Source organism: Erithacus rubecula, assembly GCF_903797595.1.
Source record: "Erithacus rubecula genome assembly, chromosome: 18".
NCBI lineage: Eukaryota > Metazoa > Chordata > Aves > Passeriformes > Muscicapidae > Erithacus > Erithacus rubecula.
Genome location: NC_136670.1, coordinates 5,839,177 through 5,862,293, shown reverse-complemented (window position 1 = coordinate 5,862,293; position 23,117 = coordinate 5,839,177). Strand labels below are relative to the sequence as shown.

The following is a 23,117-nucleotide window of genomic DNA, read 5'->3' as shown; positions in this document are numbered from 1 at the left end:
CCATTGCCCCACACCCCATCAATGGCTCGTTCACTGAGCCTCAGGAGGGTGGGTTATTCAAACTGCTCCAGCCAGGATGACAGCAGTGGTCCAGGCACAAGGACCAGCTGTCAGCACAGCATCCAGAGCAGGGATGAGCTGGGAACTCTGCTGTGCTCCAAGCTGGAGCTGGAGCTGGCTGACAGGGACCTGCAGCACTGTAGGAGCAGCTGGCTGCTTCTGCTCACCTTGACCCAGCTCGTGGGCTGCATGAGCACATCCAGGTGCCACGAAACAGAAACCAGCACCCACAGCAGATCATTGAGGTCTTTAATAAAATATACAGTATGCATCCCATGCATAGATAGAAAATTCATTTACATGCTCCTAATTATTTGCATAATGCTTTTTTCATTAATAGATGTAATTTGCTCTTCATATTTGAATACATTTTGCTACTGGAATATTTATGTCGAGAAGGGGAAACTCCTTCCTGTATTCAAGTAACAGTGCAGCAGGAGCTGGCTGGAGCAGAGGGTGCTGCTCTCCAGTCCCAGCTCCCAGCAAGAATAAGCAGAGCAGACCATGAACCCTTGGTACTGGAAGACTTGATGATGCCAGAAGCATGAGCACCCCCCATCCCACACCACCACCATTCCTTGGGGACCCTGCCTGAGTCCCACTGGGTTTGGAAAGGCTGGACCTGCACCAGTGTTGGTTTGGCTTTCCTTGCCTGTGACCAGCAGATTGCTGGCACTGCAGAGCTGTGCACTGCAACTACAGCTGTGCTGAAACCCAGCCAGGAGAACCAGCAGCAAACTCATGATCCAGGTACCTGGGGTCATTCTGCAGCCTTCAACCTGTGTTTGAGGTGGTTTGGGATTGCAGGATGCACGTTTCTCCTGCTTGAAACTGGCTTTGCTGGGTGTGCTCCTTTGTGTGCAGCAGAGCTGCACAATTTCCAAACAGAGAACAGGGGGTGGGAGAGCAAGGCAAAGCTCTGTAGGGAATTAATGCTGTGCTGGGAGCAGCCCCCAAAGTGCTCAGGTGGGCTGGGGGTCCAGGCAGGAAGGGGTTTGGTGTTCCAGGCTGAGGTGCTCAGAGCCTGCAGTGACAAAAGTGCAAGGTTCTCTCTGCCCCAGCTCTCTCCCTGTAGAGGGAAAGGGCTCCCTGTGGGGACACCCAGGGCATTGTCACCCCCTCCTTACAGCCCTCCTGCCCCTGCCTGGCCCTGAGACAGAGAGGAAAGAGGCAGGATTAAGCCAAGCTGTGGCTGTGGTGAGGGAGACCAGGGCTTGGGGGACAGCCCCACTGGGACTGGCTCCTCAGCTCCCCCATCTTGACCCCTTTGATTTGCTGCTGCTTCAGAGGACAGTGTTCCTTCTGCCTGGCCATCCCCTGGTGTCCCTGCCCCATATGTGGCATTGCTGCCAGCTGTGCCACACTCCCAGCACAGCCCCAGGGGTGTCCTGGCACTGACAGTGCAGGACAGCAGATAAATCCTGGCTGCAATGGAAAGGTGAGGTTCAGTCAATCCCACTGCAGGGGCTGGGGACCATGGGGCTCACCCTGAGCTGGACACTACCTCTCCTCCCATACAGACTCATTCCCAGCCCCATTCCTTTATGGCTGGAGAGGCAGTTGAGCCTTTTGAGGCTGTTTCCAGCTGGGGTAGGACAAGGCTGGGGCTGCAAGGGCTGCCAGCCTGGTTGAGGACTGCTTCATCCTCAAGCTATTTAACCTCACCCCAGACAACACAAAACCTTAGGACAGGGGAAGATCCCTCTCCATGCATTTGGGCAGTGCCTGATCAGGAGTCACTTGTATTTGTTATTTTCTGCCTCCCTTTTTGGCAGGGGTATATCCAGCACCACAACCTCCCTTTGCAGCCATGGGAGAGCAGGGTGAATGCTGAGACACATCCAGGCAGGCACAGGGTCTGGAAGCATCCAACACCCTCTGGGCATCTGCTCCAAGCCCTGCTGTCCCTCATGGGCAGGGGCGATGCCAGCCGTGGCTCCTGTGCCGCATCACCGTGGGCAGGCAGGTCCCACGCGCCCAGGGCTGCAGTGCCAGGGCTCAGGGGCTGGGGTGCCCCTCAGGGGCCAGCCCAGGGTGCTCGGGGCTGCCCCCACCCAGGGAGGTCTCGCTCAGAGCCTCCGAGACGCTCCCCACCTCCTCAGGGTCCTTCTTGCCGCTGTTCCTCACGGCCGCCTCCAGCGCCTTCTGCTTGCGGTAGAAGTGGGAGAACTTGTTGAAGATGATGGTGATGGGCAGGGCCACCACCAAGATGCCCCCCAGGATGCAGCCCGAGGCCGCCAGCTTCCCTGCCACGGTGACAGGCACCACGTCCCCATAGCCCACGGTGGTCATGCTGACCGTGCCCCACCACCAGCACGCCGGGATGGTGTCGAAGCCGACGTCTTCCTCCTTCTCAGCAGTGTAGGCCACTCCAGAGAAGACAGAGACCCCCACAGCCAGGTAGAGCAGCAGGATGCCCACCTCCCGGTAGCTGTGCTGGAAGGCAAAGCAGAGCCTTGGTCAGTGGGGACATGACTGGGGTGTGGAGATCCCACACTGCACACACAGACCCTGCACACCTCCACCAGGGATCTCATCCCTCTATCCACCTCGGTGTGGGATGTCCTGCTGCAGGGGTGGGCTGGGATGGGGCAGGAGTGCATGGGTGGCTCACATCTGGAGTGAGTGGTGCAGCCAGGAGTCGCTCCTGGCACCCACAGCTGCCTCTCTGCACTCCAGAGCCTGTGAGTGCTGGGAGAGAAGGCAGATCTGTGCTGCCCAGCCAGGGATCCCCGGCAGAGGCTGCTCCCCTGCCTCCAGCACTCACTCTGGCCTGGTCTCAGCTAACAATATTTAGCACATTTTCCTTTTATCTTGGCAGGTCCCCAGAAACCACCTAATAGGCAGCCACTAAAAGAAGCAATTTGTACCTTCCTGAGTCGCTGGCACTGCTCGCAGGGAGGACGTGGTCTCTGCTGCAGGCTCAGCTCAGCTCTTACCCAAACCTCAGCCCAGGCTCCCTGGGGACCCCTGAGCCCCAGGGTCCCTCCTGCACCCCAACATCACTGAGCCTCAGCATTCATGAAACCCTTTGTTACACACATGTAGAAACACCACATCAGAGCTGACATGGAACCAAACATCCCTGGTCATCAGGGACCCATCCAGTGTCAGCATGGGCTGGTCCTAGCACCCATCCTACAGGGTGCTACAAGCCCCAGCTTGATGAGACACAGCCCAAGAGTCTGGGAGCTTGGTGGGAATAGTCATGGACACCCAACTCTGATGGCAGAGGTGTGCAATGCTCCTTGAAGAAGTTTCTCTGGTTTCAACCTACAACCTTTGTGCTGCAATCTTTCTTTGTACATTCCTAATATTTGAACAAAGTATAAACCTGTGCCAGAAGCCCGGGGGAAAAGGCAGTGGGCAGCTGGGGGACAAGGCAGCAAGTCATGCCAGGAAGGGACTGAGAGGGAAAACACTGCCACCACCATCCCCCCAGCACAGCTTGTCCAGGCACTTTGTGACTGCCACAAGTGAATTTTTTGGATGTTTCTGCCCACTGCCCTGCCAGCTTGCTTTTCATCTTTTGGGGAAAGGAAAGCAGGACTTTGATTGTGGGGATTTTTCCCAGTCTCCTAACAAGCAGAGAATGTTTTATTGGAGACCACATAATGGCTAAGGCAAACAACATTTGAGCAAAGCAAACAGCAGCAGATGTGGGAAAAGGCTTCTGTGGTCAGGGTGAGACTTAAAGGAGGTGGATTCATGGCAGGGAATGAGGAGACATTGCTTAAAGAGCTGGCAAAAGCTGCTCAGTTAATGCCAGTAATACCAAATAACCTCCTGTTCCTCCTCCTCCTCCCTTTCTCCTCCCTCACCTGTGGCTGCAGATGCTCTACAGCAGTGCCAAGGGGGCTCCTCGAGGAGGACAAACAGCTCAGAGCCAAGGGTGTATCACTTGGCCAGGGAAGACCTGCTCCTGGCTGGAAGCTAACAGCAGATCTGTACATCCCAGCTGGGGATCAGCAGAACCAAATAACCTCATACATTTTTTAAGAGTTCTGGCCCTGGGATGTGTTGGAGGGGAAAGGCAAAGAGAGAGTCAGGCAGCTCCATAGCTCCTGCTGCTTCAATTTACAAGCAGGGTCAGGGTTTGCAGCACAGGGAAGGTTCCAGAAATCTCCCAGCTGATCCTCAGGCACTGGCTGCCACCTATTTGCAGCCCTTTATCTGCAAAAATTCTGGTTTGCTCATTGATTGAGAGGGAAGCTGCTGCAGCTGGGGTTTGGCTGGGATGCAGGGTTAGCCATGGTTTGAGTGGGATGCAGGCTTAGCCAGGGTACAGATGGAATGCAGGTTTAGCCAAGGATTGGATGGGATGCAGGCTTGGATAGGGTTTGGGTGGGATGCAGTTTTAACCAGGGTTTGGGTGGGTTGCAGGCTTAGCAAGTATTCAACCTTGGCAGAGGCAATGCTGGGTAATAAAAGACTCCAGCTAAAAGCCCCCCAAGCAGCAGTCTCTCCAGATTCTTCCCAAATGTACAGAAGACTGTTGGAATGGAAGAGCCCACTTTGAGTCTTGCCAGGAATATCAGTGGAGAGAGTGAGCAAAGGTGGCCCATGGTGGTGACAGCAGGGTGACATGTGATGTGCAGTTCCACCCTCTTGATGTATTCAGGCCCCTGAGGGGGCAGACAGCAGTCCCTGAAACCCTGTATGTGCTGTAATTACCCAGGGACCAACATCTACAGACTGCCAGTGGGAGAGGGGATCCAACCCACACCCACAGAGCTGCAATAGCAGCAATGGATGCCCAGGGAGGAGGAGCAGAGATGGGGAGGAAGCCTCACTCAAATTAAACACACTGTGGATCAGGCCCCAGGGTTTATTCTGCACAAATGGCAGAATTCCCTCTGCTAGCACTTCCATGGCAGGGGAACAATCACTCAGCTTGCCAGAGCCATGGCTCCTGCTTCCTGGCTGTTCACAGCCTTCACTGTTCTGCTCCCGCAAGAGGAAGTAAATTATGATTAACAAGACGTTGTAATTTATGTGCCCACTAAATCACAATGCCAAGCTGCTGCATCAGATCTGTGTCTTTGCTCATCCCCATTTAGAGCTGGCCACGGAGTCCCCAGGAAGGGGCACTTTCAGCACGTCACTGGTGAATCAGCTGCTCCTCAGAAGCTGCAGCCAGCACAGCACATCAGCTCCCCTGATCCTGTTTGCTGCTCAGCAATGTGCACGAGTCCATCAGGGCCTGCTCTGCTGGAAGGTGCTGCCCATGCTTGCCTGGAGCACCAGCAGGATGTGGGGAGCCCTTTCCAAGTTTGCTTAAATTTCACAGCAGTGCTAAGTGGGTCTGTCACTTGTCAGTGCTCTTTCAAGGTGAGTGTTCAGAAATATGATGCAGGTAGGACTTCAGGCATCTTCATTTCACACAACCCTCCCTGGACTCTGTTCTCAGCAGGTTTTGAGGATGCCAGGAGTATTTTGATGCTCTGTGGGCTCTGCAAGATTAGTTGTGAGCAGGGCTGATCCTGCTTCACAGCAGAAGCTGGCAGAAGATCTTTCCTGCTGCCCATCCTCACTCCCATTCACACTCAATAGTTGCTTTTCTCCATGACTCAGCCTCGGGAGTGGGTCCAACCCCAGAGATCTGCCAATGCCAATACATCCCATGCCAGCCCTGCCCTGCTGCAGCAGCAAAACCAGGGTGTCCCCAGCTACTCATCCCTGTCATGGCCCTTCAGAGGGAGCAGCACCAGGAGCTCCAGCTCCCTCCCATGCCAGGCACTGAGAGGGAGGAGAGTGGCCTTTTGGTTGAATTTCAGGCTCTGTTGCAAAGATTGCTTCCTTAGCCATTTGTTTGATAGATCAGTTGTTTGGAGGGGAGAAAGCACAGAGGTCTTTGTGTAATTGCCCTGAGAAGAGGCAATGTTTGCCCTGGTGATCATCCCCCCGTGCCAAACATGAGCCCCATGTGTGGTAGGGCTTTGGGAGAATGTGTCACTCTGAGTCTTGGCAGGCTCAAGGATCAGCCTTAGGATTCCTATCGATGCAATCATCAAGAACCAGAAACAATTAAAGGCTGAGTTTAATTCTGCACCAGGCTGGATTTTCTGTGCAAGAACAGGAGGTGAGTTTCCTTCTCCCCAGATTCAGGAACAGGGCTCTCAGCAGAAGGGGGATGGAGGGGAGAGATGGTGGGGGTGAGCAGAACCACACTGGGTGTGGAGGTTGCTCCTGCTTCACCACTGAGCTGCAGTGATGGAGGTCTGGCTGCACAGGGATGATGAGCACAGGGATAGTGAGAATTGCATGACAGATTTCAAGTTGCCCTCGGTCTGTTTGAAGAGGCTGGGGTACAGTGGATGGGGGTCTGGAGAAACACAGCCTTGGGACAAGTTATGGGGCATGTGGACCCTGTCGCCAGACCTGTAGGGATGCCACTTATAGGCCTGCCTGAACCCTGCTCCTCCACTTGGTCAGCATTTCCTCCTCCAGACCTTCCTCCTGAGGAACACGTGGCCCTGGGACCAGGTTTCCCCAGCCCTGCACACCAAGTTTTCCATCCCACTGAGGGGCAGCTGCTGGCAACACAGGCTCTGCTGAGGACATAGACCTGGGGCAACTCACCCTTTGCTTTTCTAATGCTGCTTTGTGCCAGTCCCAACCTCACTGAATCCTGAAGCATTCAGGTATCAACTCAGCTGGACCAGGATTTCTATGTTTCCCTAAGTGGGCAGATACCAGGGTTGGACACTGGCCTCTGGTCAGCTGGCAGCATGCCCTTAGGAGGGTTCCCCTCGTCCCAGAATGGGGACAGGAGCAGTTCTGAGCCATACACACTGGTGCTGGCAGACCCAGCAGCTGCTGGCTGGCCTGCTACCTGCTCAGCAGGTCACTCTCCACCCCACCAGCCACTGACTCACTTCTGGTGGGACATGCCCATCCACCCATGCATGGCTGAGTCGATTCCAGTGCTGTGCAACGAGGCTTTCACACCTCAGTGGATGGCTGAGACCCTGGAAGCACCAGTGCTGCACGAAGCAAAGGGGGGGTGGATTTGTGCTGTGTGTGCTCCTGCAGTCAGGGCTCCTCACACCTGTCTGATTTAGCAGACAACAGCCCAACCCACCACCCCAAGCAAGCTCACCAGGCACCACCCAGAGCTGGGAGCTCACTGCAAACAGGGGCTTCCACATCCCCCAGCCACGCCAGGGGGCTCCTTCTTGCCCAGAGACTAAAGGAGTAGATAAGGAGATAGAGAGCCACTTTACCCTCAAGGTGGCCCCCAGTGACCTCAGTCCAGTGGAGTGCCGAGCCAGCTTCAGCACCCGGAATATCCTCATGAGCCGAAACACCTGCACCACCTTGCCCAGGTTGCCCAGCTCCGAGTCACTGCCCATGGTCACGTCCACCAGGAGGGTGAAGTAGAAGGGCAGCACTGAGACAATGTCAATCAGGTTCAGGGGGTGCTTGAAGAACTTCCTGGGGTTGGGTGAGAGCAGGAGGCGGGCGGACACTTCGAAGGTGAACCAGGAGATGCAGAAATACTCCAGCTTGTGCAGGATGGGTTCGTCGAGCACGTTGCCATTCTCATCCACCTCCTGGTACTCGGGCATGCTGTGGATGCACATGGTGGCTATGGACACCAGCACCACGCTGATGGACACGAAGCTGAAGAGTTTGCTGGGGATGGAGTAGCCAGGGTTCTCCATGGTGAGCCAGAGGCGCTTGCGCACGTTGCCGCAGCGCAGGGTGCTGTAGCGCAGCAGCTCGTGGTTGATGTCAGAGATCTCATCAGGGGACGTGTCCACGCTGCTCACCTCGCTCTCCTCATCCCAGTTGTGGTGCCGGCTCTCCAGCTTGCGCTCGTGGTAGCGGTAGCTGCAGCAGGAGTCCAGGAAGAACTCGTTGATACCCCAGTACTCGATCTCCTGGCAGAAGGAGAAGACGCACAGCTCCTCCATGACGTGCAGCTTGCCCGTCTGGTAGAAGTGGAGCACGTAGAGGAAGAAGCCGGGGTTCCTGTCGAAGTAGAACTCCCTGGCGCTCACGTCGTAGTCATCACAGAGCTGCAGGATGGACTCCTCCGAGTCGCAGGACAGCAGCCGGCCCAGCCGCGTGTCGGGGAACTTGGAGAGCGCGCTGGAGCTCAGCCGCCTCCGCAGGCCCCCCACGTTGATGTTGATAACGTCCTCCTCAAAACCAGGACCCCAGTAGTTTAAGGTCTTGTTGACCATGATCAGCAGAGCAGGAGGGGGTTCCACCTGTGGGCGAGACAGCGGGGCTGGAGGGGGCCGGGGCTCCCCCAGGTCGGGGTGCTCCTGGGTGGGGCGGCCAGAAGCACCCTGGGGAGTGAGGAGGGATGCTTGCATTTTGAGAAGTGAGGAGAGAGAAAGGGAGAGAAACAGCTTTAGACTGTTGTTGTCCTGTGGTACGGAAGCTAAAACAGAAAAGCCAATGATTTTTCCATGTGAAATTTTTCCTTGCTGTTTTACCTCCTAAAGTTTCTCCCTTTGCAGGTTGTTAATGGCCTAAGGAAGGCATTTTAATGCACCTTCAGCACCTCACCCATGGGGCTCTCCTTCTTCAAATAGGTAATTAGTCACTGAAGAGAAGATTTATTCCCCAAAGAGTCTCCCGGAGGAAAAATTAGATCTTATCAAATCACCACTGCTGTGATTCTGCCAAAGTGCTCTGTAGCCCCACTACCTACACTGTTAATTAGACCTGGTCAAAAAGTCCTTAGATGGTGCAATCTTTCCAGCAGCACAGGCAGTTTTGCCAAAATCAAAGTATTGTCACAGAAGGTGTCGATTTTAAGGAGAATTTGAGAGGAAGAAATGTCAAAACAATTCATCTGCCTGTTTTGTTTCCTCTTGTGTGTTCTACCATGTAAAATATTAAGATTATTTTGATTATGTTGAAACATAACAAAAACATGATTCAGAACCATTGATGACTGAATAAAATCTGTATGTCAATGGGGAAATAAAGCCTCAGAGTTTTGATTTCTGTTGTGTTTTAGGAATTTATACATTTCAGGGAACCAGGCTTTTTCGAGAACAGAAATTCTATTTTCTAATGAGAAACAGTTAAAGCATCAGAGAAAGAGAAGCATTCCTACACCTTCAGACACATTTACCTGTCTTGACTAGATATTTAGAGAAAAAGCAAATAAAAAGCATTGTGATCTTTATGCACCACCTTGAAATCAGATTTTTCCATCTACCTTATTAATCAAAACAACCAGGGGACACATGGAGCAGCCCTGTACTCACGGGATCCCCCTGCTCCTGGCACAGAGTGGTGGGGTTTGAGGGACACTGCCTTGCTCTCTCAGCTGAGGAATTACATTTTTTCCTACCTTAAGTCACCCACAGAATTTTCCAAGCTTTTAGGAAAATTCAGGGACAGAGAGCACAGACAGGCAGCAAGAGCCAAGGGAAAAAAGGCTCAACTTTCCCCTGCAGTGATGCTGAGGTGCCAGCAGACCCCACACAGACCAGCCTGGTCCCACAGCAGCCACCAAGGCCAGGACAGTGACACGAGGTGGGACCCTCCACCCAGGGGAGTCCCATGAGTCTCCCTCACAGGATTTGTGGGGCAAACACCAGAGCTCTACCTGCTTTCCAGCCTGAGAAACCCGGTGTAAAAGGTTTGTCAGACTGGGAGGGACCTGGGGGAACACGGTCACATCTAAATCTGTGTGTCAGAGCAGAGCTGCAGAGGAACAGAGCCATGGTTAAGCCCTGGAGTGTTTTTAAGCTGAGCAGGGTTGTGGGTGCAGGAAATGCCAGATTTGTGTGAAACAGCCTGGCAAAGTCATCTGTGAACTCCACTGCATCTCCAGGCCAGGGCTCCTTAAAGACACAGCTTTGCACCACAGCCATTCCATTACACCACTCTGGAGGAGGCAACCAGCTCGTGATAAACCTCAGAGCTTAATGGACTCATTGTCTTGCCTTTCAAAGGGAAGGGGAAAAGGAGAAGTGTAAACACTTTTTTCAGGGAAAAATTGGAATTTCAGTGTCAGATCAGCTTTTCCAGAGAAGACATCACACAGCCCATCTGTGGGGTAGGGATGACTAATCCAGGTTCCTTCCAGAAGGATGCTCATGCATTCAGGCTGTAAGCACACACACAGATGGGGGGCCCTGGAGGTGCATCTGTGGAATCCAGTTTATCCCAAAACCAGCCTCAGACTCTCTCTGCACCCTCCCTATAGAGCAGCCTCTCTAAAAGGTCAGACCACGTGCCACCAAAATCAGAGGCAAGGTGGTTTGGGGGCTGGCTGGGGCACAGGACAGCCCAGGATGGCAGGACAAGCCTGAAGCACTCTTCCAGCTCAGCCATTCCATCCCCAGTGCACGGCTGTGGCTCTGGGTGAGATGTGCCCAACCCCAACAGCCAGAAGGGAGACAGCTCCTACCTCTCTACCAGCTCAAAATTAAAAATGGGTGTCAGGACCCTGCAAGCTTTTAACCCCAGGGATATCCCTCCATCCCTCCTGCACTGGAAGCAGAGTGAGGAGAAGGGTCACGAGCTGCCAGAGATGTTCCTTTCTGATGTTCGCTTATGAATAGACCAAATAATTTCTGCCCACATACAGCTTTCATCTAGGAATCTAAAGCAGCAATTAATAGTTTCATAATTCTCTTGCCTATTTGTTTCATGAACAGCTAAGCTCAGCTTTAGAACAAAACTGGGCTTTGAACTGGGACCCAGTGTGATCTCCCCTGCTGGACCATCAAAGCGTGCACCCCATTCACATTTGCAGGGGAATCAGCTGGGAAACAGAAGCTTATTTTGGGAAGCTTGGGTGATTTTTATTTAAAAGCATGACAGACAGAGAATACAAATGTGTCTGTCTGGGATAAAGTGAATTGGCAAAATTTTCTTTTAGTTGACCCGAAATTTCCATGAATGATTGGAAAAGGGGAACAGATAAAGCCGGTCTCTTCCTGATAAATGTTGAAATATATTGTAAGCTATTTTGAGACAACCGTCAGAATTACACAAGCCCAGTGTGAGCTGGGTGTTGGGCGTTCAAATTAATATCTCTCTTGTGGAGAAAAAAATCCCTGATTTATGCATTTATGACAGTAAAAATAAAATATAAAACAGATCAAGCATGTCTATAAGAAATGCTAGAAGAGTTTCCCTTGACAACATTTTTTTTCCTCAAAGGCTTTCAAATGGAAGTTATGTATATTTATTCTACCTGGCAGAAGGAACTCAAGGGAGTGGGAAGCAAGGTGCTAATAGACATTCAAGTGAGGATGCAGCAAGTGCAGGGAGCATTGCACACAGGGTGTTTTCCAACCTGGTACAATGGATTTAGATTAACAGCCCAAATAAAAAGCCCTGTACTTACAGCTTCAGCGAGGCTTCTCAGCAGGGAGTCGTGTGGCTTGTCTCAAAGGAGCCATTAGAAATGCGTAGAGGAGGAGGAACCTCTTCTCCTTTGCCTGTAGCCTAAATGCCCTGTCACCCGGGGCTTGTGACCGTGCACGTCCCAGGTGTGCAGGAGTGGCGGCTGCGAACCACTGAGGAGATCCTGTGCAGGATATCCATGGGACTGGGGTGGGACTGGGGGTCCCCTGCTGAGTACTTGAGGGGGCCAGCGGCGCTGGGTGGTGTCCCAGCTCCTACAGGGTGGTGTCCCCATATGCTGGGTCAGGACTAGGGACACATATGCTTTCTGGTCATCCAAAATTGCCCCTGCAGGGCCCCATTGCTGAACGTCTCTGTGCTCATCGGCTTGAAGATGCTCAGGACCAAGCCCTGCCTTGGGCGGCGCGGGGGTTTGCCAGGCAGGCAGTGGGGAGAATGGAAGGGGGATTCCCACTACTGGCTGCTCCCTGCAGGCAGAGCACAAGCTGCTGCTGCACGCTGCGAGGCCACCGAAACGCTCAGGGCTGGAGATGGAGATGACGGGGGACTCCCTGCTCGCCTCGGGTGCAGGAGAGGGTGACTACCAACAGCCCAGCGCTGTGCCAGCCTCCACTCCCAGCTCTCAGTCTGCGCCTGCACAGCTCTCCAGAGGGATCTCCGTGCTCCGTTCCCCGGAGAGGGGGAATGCAGCCCCCGGGGGAGGCGGGCTGGGGGCGAGGGACTCCCCTACACCCGCCCGCAGAGGGACGGGGAGGAGTGTCCCTGTGTCCCGGCACCCAGCAGCATCCCGGGGTGTGGATGCTGGCACGGCACCTCCCCGCTTACCCCGGGATGCCGGTGCCTCGCTTCCCCGCTCACCCCTGCATTCCGCTGCTCCGGTTGCCCTCTCACCCCAGGATGCCGATGCGCCGGGTCCCCGACGCACCCTAGGGTGCTGATCCCTGCAATGCCCGCGGGTTCTGGCAGCCCGGGTACCCGGGTTGCAGGTGCCCCGGTCCCTGTGTTACCGATCTTAAGATCCTCGCCGCGCCCCGGGATGCCAGCGCCGCGGGTCCCCGGGATGCCGCTGCCCTGGTCCCCGCCCCCCCCGGGATGCCGCTGCCCTGGTCCCCGCCCGCCCCGGGTGCCGGTGCCGCGCTCCCCGCGCCGCCGGTGCCCGCAGCACCCCGGTGTCGGAGCCCGGCCCCGCGGAGCAGCCGCTGCTCACCTGCTCGGCGCCGCCCCCGCCGCAGCGAGCGCGCCCGTGGCGGAGCCGCGAGCCCTGCGGGGCCGGGGTCCCGCCCGCTCCCTCCCGGTGCCGCCCTCCGCCCGCCCGCCGGCGCCGCCGAGCGGGAACGGTCCGGGAGAGCCCGGTCCCGGATTCCCGGCTCCCACCCCCGGTTTCAGACCGCCGGTGCCCGGTTCCTGGCTGCCTCTGCCTCCCTCCAGCCCTCCCGAGCTCTGTATAGCGGACAGGGCTGAGGATGCCCGTGGGGAGCCCACCGGACAAGACCAGCGACCTGATTTTGGCGAAACCGGCTGACAGGCCGGCACAGCTCCGTGCGAGGCTGGCGGTGTCCCCTGCGAGGGCACCGCGGAACCGAGCCGGGAATCTGGACCAGGCGAGGATACCCCTGGCTTTCCTGAAGTCTTACCTGCTGGAAGTCCCTTGGAAGGCGGGCGAGCCCACAGGATGGCTGTGGCCGCCGCGTTGGGGGTACCCGTCTCACCAGGCCGTGGGATACCCCAGGTTTTCGCCAAGCTGCCCGGGTGGCGAGCGCTGTCCTTGGGGCTGAGCCCCCGGAGCCGGGAGGGCCGGGCGGTGCCGTGCCGTGCCGTGCTCAGGCCGAGCCGGGCCCCGGCAGCGGTGCCGCCCTGCGCCGGGCACACGATGCTCCCCTGCCCTCCATGCGATCCATCTCCATCTTCCTCCCTGGAGCTGGGAGTGTGCCGGGCACCGGGGCAGCCCCGCGGGGAAGCGCTCCCCCGGCTCGCCGAGCTCCTCGGTGTCTCTTTAAAGGCTCTCGGGGAGGTGGGAGAAGGCAGCGGGTCCCGGGCATGGCACACGCCGGGTTTCAGGTCAGCGAGCTGCCGCCGCCCCGGGCCATCCCCAGGCACCCGGGGAGCGCTGCGAGCGCACCAGCACCCCCGAAATCAGCTGCTGGAGCACAGCGATGGCAAGGAGAAGGTGGGGAAGGGACCTTCCCAGGGTGACGGCCGGGGCTGCGTGTCCCCGCAGCGATGGCTCATTGCTCCGGCAGCCAGCGCTGAGCAGCTGTGCCAGACAGGCGGCTCGCACGGGGCGAGACTTCACAGCACCCTCTGCATCCCTTCCATCGGCTGATTGCAGTTGGAGCCTGAAGGCTCTCAACCTCCTCCAGGCTTGCACGAGGAGGACTGAGAGCTCTTTTTGGTGGCGAGCATCCTTCCCCTGCCCGCACGCCCGCCTCCCGCGTGTGCTGCCAGTCCTGTCCCTGTGCCAGGCAGAGCTGGCCGCTGCAGGGCCATCAGCGTGTCTCCATGTGTGTGATGTGTCAGACTGTGTGTGCCTCGGCTTGTTTACATGGCAAGGAGGCAGCGGAGGGAGGGGGGAAGGGATGACTTTGAGGGAGGCCTCAGAAAAGAGGTGGGGGGGGAAAAAAAGGAAAAGAAAAAAACCGGAGGGAAATTCCTCTGTTCTGTGATATGAAGCAAAAAGCATTTATTTTTATGGCAATTAGAGATGGCTGAGCATCCCTGGAAGCTGCAAGATAAACATGCCCATCTTTGTCTGCTCCAGGCAGCTGCGAGGCTGGCTGATGGTGGGTGCTGAGCCCCAGAGGGGTGCAGCCCACGGGGTAGGAGAAGGGCTGGCTCCCACGTGGGGTTTTCTCTGCCTGTCACTGACATATGGTGATCAGGGTGAATTTTCTTTTCCCTTCTGAAAATAGTTCTCATCCAGCCATTTTTCAGGGAAGGAGCTGTGCCTGGCGCTGCAAGGGTACCCACTCCATCTGGCACTTTGTGTCTGCACCAGAGCCCTGTTTATGCTCTACTACAGAGTAGACCTCAGCCCTGGCCCCCCAAAATCAGCTCTCTCAGCCCGAGGAGGTTTGCTGAGTGTCCTTGGGCCACGTGGAGGAGCTGAATTGAGTGGGAAGAGAGCTTCCAGGGCTGTGCCCTTATTGCCCCCAGACTGGAGGGATGACCCTGGGAAGGGACTGGGGAGACACGGAGAGGAGACACCCCCATGTTTCCTGCTGCAGCTCAAGGCTCTGGCTGGAATCAACTGCAGAGAAGGGAACTACACTTCCCAGGCTGCAGAGACCCTGTTCAGGTCTGTGCTGGCATCACAACATCCTTCAGAGGGGACTTGGCTGATGCATCAATGGCACCTGAGGTGAATTTTCCCTTTTCTCCACCAATTCAGAGTCAAAAGGCCTGACTCTGCTGTGAGCCAACCAGAGCTTCTTGGCCTGCCTTCACACTGATACTGGCAAGCTGTGGCAGGAAAGGGAGGCTCCCATTTTAAGGCTGTTTTCCAGCAAAGTGAAGTGTAAGGGCTGTTCCTTGGCACAGCTGTGTTTGCCATGGCCCTGGTGAGGCACAGGCCAGCCCTGTGCCCCCACTCCTGAGTTAACTGCCAGTGACGTGGAGATAGGAACAGGCAGAAAATCAGGTCAGCTGGAAATGCCTCGCCATCTCTTCCTTTCATGTCTCCCCCCATCTTCCTCTCTTGAGCAAGGCAAGGCTCTGCAGCCCAAGGCCAGGGTGGATTATGCCCATAACCACACAGCAAATCCTCCACGTGGGCATGGGGGGCAAAAGCTCTTGCTGTGGTCTCTTCTGCAGTCTGGAAGCAAATTGCAGAGGCAGGGTGAGTCTGAAGCCAGCAGCCATTTCAGTGCTGCAGTGAGTCATCCCAAAAGGCGCTCAGCTTGTGGCAGCTCCCTTCCTTTCTTCTTTTTGCCTTTTTTGTTTTTTTCTTAATAGCTGATGTAGCAATAAATTAAAAAATAGCAGGAAATACATATGAATATAGCATGTCTCCAGAGCTCCTCTAATTAAAAGAAAAATCTTCAAGCACTTTTGAGCCCCTTGGATATCTGTTGTGAAAGGCTGGAGCCTCTGGATACCTGCCACGTGGGAGGGTGGGATAGAGCAGCACACCTGCAAGTGCAGGGGAATCCATGAAGCTGGAAGCTGACAGGGGCTGATTAATGCCAGGGACATGAGCACAAAGCATTTCACAAATAGTCCTTTCCAGAGGGAAAGAGCTAAATTAGGGCAGACGCAAAAGCCTGGTCTTGTGTTTCTCAGTGGCAAAGATTTTATACTAAATACATGGGCTTTCCTTAATACTGTTATTTCCTGGAGGTTTCTGTGCTCATTGGTGTGTTTGTTCACCAGGCTATGGGAGGGGGTTGCTCCAGCTGGAGGGGTTTGGGCTTTTCCTTCCCATCCCATTGGCTGTTCCCATTCTTGTGCCATCAAGTGTCCCAGTTTCCATGCCTCTCCCTGAAGCCAGTTCATGGGGTGGAGGGAGAGAAAGTGAGCTGTGATGGCAGCATCCTCTGAGCAGGAGGAGACAAGTGGGGGCACAAACTCCACGGGATTCTATCCCTACAACCTCCATCTTCCTCCCAGAACCACAGGGTGTCTGCACATGCTGCTAACACAGGCACATCAGCCTCTCCATGCTGGAAATTAATTAACCAGCTTCATTCAGCCTCTGGAGCCCTTGGATACACCTGAATATCCAGCCCCCTGCAGAAAGGGAATTTGTTGGACTCCATCTGCAGCAGGCCTGGGACAGGCTCTCAGAATGGCCAGCAACAGCCCATCCCTCTGACAGCCTGGAACTCTTCTGGACTTGAGTTTTACTGAGCTCCCTGGGTGCCTGAGATGGAAAAGATTAATGGACATTCACTGAACTTGCTGCAGACCTTGACTTGTGTCTGGACTCTGAAGCTCTAACAGGAAACATGAGAAAATCCAGAGTTGCACCCAAGCAGTGGCTATTTTTCATATAGATGGAGAGCCTGCAGCGAGGGAGCAGGGAGGAGCTGCAGGGTAAGGTCAGCCATCTCAGAGCACTGATTTATTATCTGGAGAGTTCCCACATGCCTTGAGCATATGGATTGCCTCCATCTTACAGCAACCTGCAATCTCCATCTGCTGCATCCCCTCCATCCACTCTGTCTGCTCCAGGTTGTCTCACCATCCTCCAACACCCAGGACACATTACCAAAATTGAATTTACCAAAACCAAAGGCTATTCTCAGGCTCATCATTAACCTGGAGCACCTCGGGCCAGGGCTTCCCATGAGCCAAACCCTCTCCAGACCATTCCCAGCAGGGCTGGGAGCTGCCACAGGTAGGGATGGTGGCAGAAGGGCAGCAGGGTGTCAGAGGAGAACTCAATGACAGGACTTGCTCTGTTCCCTGACACCCATCTTTGGTGCTGGGGTCAGTCTGGTCACACTTCATTCACCAGAGAAAGCCACAAAACCCATCTTCTTGCACAGGCAGCATGGGCTCACTTCTTGGGTTCTCTGCCAGGAGAGAGACAGGTGAAGATGCAAGAACAGTTTTAACTGCAATTAAATCTTACAGTGCTGCAGGTCGAATGATGCAAGTCACCAGGAGTGCAGCCCAGCTCTGACTCTGCAGGCTGGTGCAGTGAGGACACTTGCCCTGCATTTTGCTTTTGACAGCTGTGCACAGCCAAGGCCATGGCCATGGAGGGAGCCAGAGGTGGCCTCTGATTCCTGCCAGCAAGGCCAGGCTGGGTGGAGAAGGAAGGTCCATCACCTGCCCCTGTGCTGCACTGCACATGGAAATGCCTTATATATTAGTCTTTAGAAATGACACAAGGAGGCAAATTGAAAATTGGTCTTTTCATGAAGCAAGGGGAGCAAGTTAAAGGGTGATTTCCCTGAGATTTATCTGGGCCTGGGGGTAATTTCATCCCACAGCAAACACAGGTAAGGTTCTGGCACTGGTGGAAGCAGGGGCAGCAAACCTGCCCTGAGACTGGCTCCCAACCTGAGCTGGAGACAGACAGTGCCCACTGTATTTGGGGCTCTTCAGCCTCTGCCCAGCTGTGATGACACAGCTGAGAATTTCAAATTATCACTATGGTAGTTTGCAGGTGTAAGTGCCCTGGTGGTTTGAGGCTCTGGGTGAGCATCCTGCTCCCATTCCAGCTCTGCCTCCAGCTGCCTCTGTGCTGGCAGGGATGAACACAAAGGAACAACTACAGCTGGAGATGCTTTGGGTGTATCTTGGGTGGAAGGATCTGCTCTCCTGTCTCTGCAAGGATGCTGTGGATGCTCTTTTGGCCTCTCTGCAGAAGGTTCAGGCAGTGCTGGAGGTGCTGAGAGAGCTCCACTGCCAGAGTGTCTTCAGGTCTTGAGGCTCTGAAAGATGCCAGGGACTTGCTGGCTTCCTCCATTCCATCTCTGCCTCTCCCTCCTTTAGGCATCACCCCAGCATGGGCAGGACACCTCAGACAAGGAGGAGGATGTGGGGCTGGAGATGCTGGAGTGCAGGGGAGGGGGGTGATGTGACACCCAGGGCTGCAGGCTGGCCCTGGGGGGCAAGGCTGGCACGGGACCCCCTAAGCCCCCCAGGTGCCCTTGGCAGCAGATCAGCAGTGCTGTGGTTCTGTGGTTCAGGGCTAGTGACTCACTGCCAGCCCTGGGAAGGCTGCAGAGCCACGGCAGGGGGGAGCAGGGGTGTCTGACAGCTCCTGAGTCTCCTGATAGATATTCCTCTGCTGCTGCATGGAGAATCACTGCTGTCTCCATGTCAGAACCCAGGTTTGCTATGCTGGCTATGAATTTTTTCCTTCTCTACAGCCATCCTGGCTGCTTGTCACTAGATATTTGTAGATTTGAGGGGTTTTTTACCAGGAATCTTTGAGCAAGCAGCAGAGGAGACACCAAGGATGCAGAATGCAAGTGGATGATAGCTTGCTGGCTGAGTCTGGATGGCTGGGGGAGACACAGGCACTTGCTCCTGCAAAATGCACACAGGATCCCACATTTCATTACCTCCTTTCACCAGCTGCAATGTTGAGGGCACTCCTCATTCTTTCATTCATGCTGACAGAGTTCAGGATTTGCCTTTTTAGGTACATTCAGGTACCAAGAGAGGACACATCTACCTTCTTTCCAAACTCTTGGAGCAGTGGAAGTGACATTTGTGTCCCAAGAAGATGCCTTGGTTTGCTGGGATGCAGCATGGCATCCAGGCAGAAGCCCTGTTTGCCTGAGCCCTGGAAAGAGCCTCCTGATGACATTTCAGGAAAGCATTTTTCTATTTTTAGAGGCCATCGTGCACAGAGCCAGGGAGTCAGCACAGGATTCCCAATCTTGCAGAAAGCAGTCGTGCATCTTGGGATGCAGCAGCCCTGGCGCTCATTAACACGATCGAGTCACAGGAGTTCCTGAAGCAGAAAGGAATTTGGGCAACACTGTTTTGCCTCTCAGCCTCTGCTGGGTCAGCCTCTAATCATGCTGGGAGCAGGGTGCTCCTCTGATTGGCACCACAGCCCTGATCTGCGCCTTGAAGGTCCAGAGCTCCCCGTTTGCCTGGCTGTGCAGGGCAGTCTGCGATGCTCTGCTGCTTTTGCCCATCTCTCCCTGATTAATGTGAAATCCAGCCTCATGAATCATTCATGAAGCTTTATTTAGTATAATGATTTCTGACATCCACTGCCTGGGAACAGCATTTTGGGACAGACCGCTTGCGACCAGCAAACTCCAGAAATAGGGAGCTGACGTTTATCCCATCTGAGAGGGGATGGGATGCAGAGCAGGAGGGAGGGGGGGGAAGCAGCCCTGCCTCCTTCTCAGGGAATCACAGGTTGCTTCCCAATTAGCCAAATGTGTAAAAGCTAAATATTGACATCGCGTTGCGGTTGCCTGTGTCTTGCCATCACATTGCATGTTATTAACCTACATAATGTCAGGGAAAGGAGCATCTGTGTGTGCCTTGGCACAGGCAGGGCTGAAGAGACAGGAATTCCCCCATGCAGCGCTGCTGGTGGGACCTGAAGGAGCTGGGAAATGGCTTCCCCTCCGTGGCTGGAGCTGGGGAGAGAGAGAAGCTGTTTGGGCTGCCCTATAGCATAAATAGCCCACCCTCCTGTTCCAGAGCACTTTGCTGTAGGGAGGCACTGGTTTCATCTGGGAGAGGCTCTCTGCAGGTGAGCAGCCCCGTTTAGGAGGATGTGCAGGTACACTTGTCCCTGTGCTGGTGGATTTGGGAGTGATGCTGAGTTTGTGACCATGTGTGGGCTGCCAGGTGGGATCTGTGTTGCAGTTTGATGCGTGAGCAGGGGCTGGCATCTATGGAGCTGCTTTCTTCCTGCAAACTGCTTCATGTGAGTCTCCAAGTGTTTCACCAGCCTTTGCCAGAGCTGTTATTTGTGGAACATCCCAGCTGCTTGGCTGAGCACAGACATCAACCTCTCTGAGGAACTGAGAGATGGGGCTACAGAGAGGGCAGGGATGATGGAGCCCAGCTGCCCTGCCTGCCCTGGGACACAAGGAGGTCCAGCTGCCCTGCCTGTGCCACTGCCAGCCTCCTGCTGAGCTCTGACATGTGTCTTCATGCAGTGTCACTTACTGCAGAGGAAAAAAATATCTCCTTTCCTCTCTTTCTGCATGGAGAAAAGGATTGCTGGCATGTAGGGATCTCCCTCAGCTACAGGGTGCTGTCAGTGCCTCATCTTTTCTGCCTTCCTTCTGGCTGCCTGGCTCAGGGAAGTCCTGCCAGCATCTGAAAGGCTTCCTGGGTGTGCACAACTTTGTGCAGCCTGCTGAGGATTCCTGGTGGGATGGAGGAGGGATGGAGCCAAGCAGCTCAGCACAGCTCTGCTGCCTTTTGGCTGGGGCAGGCAGAGCTATTCCCTGCCAGACTCAAGGCCTTCGTCACAAGCAGCTTGTGAGCTTTGGCAGCATTTTAGGCAGGAGAGAAATCACAAAGGGCTGCTCTGGCATCCCTCAGCTGTGGTTCCATCCCCTGCCAGCCCCCACCACTCTGGGGCTGGGGGCAGTGCACAGCTGGGGTGGTGTGCCAGAGCCAGGCATGGGACAGCTCCCATCCCTGCTCTCAAATCTGCCCTGGTGGCACAGGCTGTCTCCCTCCACTATGTAATTCCAGGATTCTGCCCTCCCAGCATGGGGAGCTGGTGTCCTGTGCTGCTGCTCACTGGGGAGGATGGGAGGGCACTGGGAAAGGTTACTGGTGTATCCTGCCCATGTAAGACACAGCACCCCTGTGTCTTCAGACAGAAAATGCTGGAGGGCATCAGCTGCTGTGAGACAGCTCTGGCCCAGACCACTCTCTCCCTGCCACTGGAGAGGGGCTGGGGCTGGGTGAGGAGCTGAGTTTGTACAAACTGTCCCACAGAAGAAAGCACAGAGTGAATTTGTGCATTTGTTGACCTTTAACTGTGAGGATGGTTTGTTTTTCTGCAGAGATGTGTATTCTTTTATGGTGGGGGGCAAAATGCTGTCGACTCCTTTTCCCTCCTGGAATATTGCTCTTCCTCAGCAGGAATGATGAAGGCTGTGCACAGCTCCTGACCATGACAGAGCTGCTGCTGAGTGGATCTCCTCTGCCCAGGGCATTTTCTCCTCTGGAACTGATGTGATTGCTGAGACCCTGCTGGGATTACAGATTCCCACTCCTAGGCCAGGCTAGCTAAGTAACCCTCCCTTTCAAAAGCTATCAAAGCTGCAGTAATTCTTATTAGGCTGGTTTGAATCATCTCTTGAAAAGGTCTCACATTACCTTTGAGCACCAAACTGTTCTGTATTCAGACCCCAACCACCCAGTCTTCCAAGCCAGACCATAACCTATGCAGGGAGAGGCTCCAAGAAAATATTAAACATGTGCTGCAGTGCTGTGGGTGAGACCTGACTTCTCCATCCTCTGTCCTGTGTAACTTCAGAGTGGAACAAAGGACATTGCGTGGAGCAAGGATGCTCCGTGGGGCTGATGGATCCCTGGGGAGACACTCTGGATGAATTCCTTTGGGAATTGTTCAAAAGTGACTGGCCTGAACCTTTGCTGTGAGGGAAGCTGGAGTAAGCCAGAGCTGCTGCCTGCCCTGCAGTGGTGCTGCTGCTGTGACATGTCATGATGGAGGTTTCAACCCAAAGCTGGGCCCTTGAGTGCAGCCTTTGCCCACATTCCCAGCACCAGACCTGGTGGCCCTGTCCCAGGAGAAGTAGTGAGTACTGACCCCTTGCAAAGGAAATTAACACCTTCATCTCCAGGCTGCTCTGGCCTTGGGGAAACAGGTGATATGGGAAGAATCTCTCTGACACAGCACTCCCTGCTTTTCCCATTGCTTGCTGGCACCTACCTAGGACAAGGAGGGAAATTCCCTTCCTCCCCAGAGACCTGAATCAGAGGATTTCAGCCAATGTACACTGCCAGGAGCTGACCACAATCAGTGATCCTGATCTCTGTGTTTTGGTGCACTGCCCAGCTCCTCCCAGGTGGGTGCTGCATCAGGGAGGGGGTAGAGGTGAGCCTAATCCAGTGCTGGTGATAGCTGGAAATGCTGTGCTCAGGAGGCAGGGACCTATGCCTGGGAAGAGAAAGGCAGAGGATTTGTTGACACAACTGCAGGTGGAGGCACAGTTGGTGCATTGCCTCAGGAATTTCTGACTTGCAGGACTCCAAAACAGAAAGCAGCAGGACTGAGACAGACTAGATGTCCCCAGAGCATCCTCTGGCCCAAAGCCACCTCCTCCTGCCTTCCTGGGCCAGCAGCTGGGTGACAGCAGGGACATGAGCAAAGCTGTCTCAGAGCAGGAAGAGGGACATCGCACAGGGAGATCTGGAGGCTTCAGGCAGCAGGTTTTGGGAAGATGAACCCTTTCTGCCATTTCCTTGTCTCTGCAGAGGAGCTGCTGCCCCGGGCATGGCATCCATCGGGTTATCCAGGGCCAGCTGAGAGGCACCCCATGCCTGGAGCTCTGTGTTTAATCAAACCAATTAGCAATTTAATCTTGTTAACAAACCAAGATAATTGCAGCATTATCAAATTAGCCAGCTGTATGGAAATGCCTGCTTAATAGCTGATAATAGCTGGTGCTGATGGAGGAGGAGGAGGGCTGTGATCTGTGACTAATGCCGGCGGGAGGGGCGGTGGGGCTGCCCCAGCCCCGCGGCTTGTGCGGCACAGCTGTCCTGTGCGGAGGGCTGGGCTGGCCTCTGGGAGAGATTTTCCCCGCAAGGACAGAAGCAATGTCTGGTTTTACTCTGAGTTTGGCTGAAGAGCTCCCAGTTCTTGCTCTGCCTGGATCACCTGGCATTTTCAGCCTCCACAGCGCTGCATGAGCTCTTTAGTTCTCTCTGCCCTCCCGTGGCCAGACTAAGCAAAGACTTGGGTTTTTTTCACCATAGGACTTTTTCCTTCTCAGAGCAATTTTTGAGTCTTTGCCTTCTTCTAGCTCCTCCACAGAGAAGAATACACCTACATAGATGCGACCATACAAGGACTCGTTTCAGCAGATGCTCTCCCCTGTCTTGGCCAAGAAACTTCCACCATCTCAATGAATCATGTGAGGTGTCAAGCCCACAGCCGGAGTCTACATCCTGCTGTGTTTCTGGGTAGTTTAAAATCTGGCCAGCTGCTGCTGCTCTTCAGGTTGCTTTGCTCATGCCTGGCCGTGGGGATCATTAGCTCACAGACCAAGTTCCTCCCCAGTCTGGGCTGGGAC

General features: G+C 54.8%; 1 protein-coding gene across 3 annotated transcripts; it reads right to left on the bottom strand.

The window, feature by feature from the left end:
• Positions 1-288: 288 nt before the first annotated feature.
• Positions 289-21,872, bottom strand: KCNS1 (potassium voltage-gated channel modifier subfamily S member 1). 3 transcript variants are annotated; one of them, XM_079321685.1, is made up of 3 exons: positions 21,834-21,872; positions 7,287-8,279; positions 289-2,496 (listed from the first exon to the last, which is right to left on the bottom strand). In XM_079321685.1, exons 2-3 carry the CDS (start codon positions 8,250-8,252, stop codon positions 2,059-2,061), a joined length of 1,404 nt encoding a protein of 467 aa, XP_079177811.1. In that variant the 5' UTR covers positions 8,253-8,279; positions 21,834-21,872; the 3' UTR covers positions 289-2,058. The 3 variants fall into 3 exon arrangements, with proteins under 3 accessions (XP_079177811.1, XP_079177809.1, XP_079177810.1); XM_079321683.1 differs by lacking the exon at positions 21,834-21,872 and adding an exon at positions 13,044-13,931; XM_079321684.1 differs by lacking the exon at positions 21,834-21,872 and adding an exon at positions 11,390-11,859.
• Positions 21,873-23,117: the final 1,245 nt, after the last annotated feature.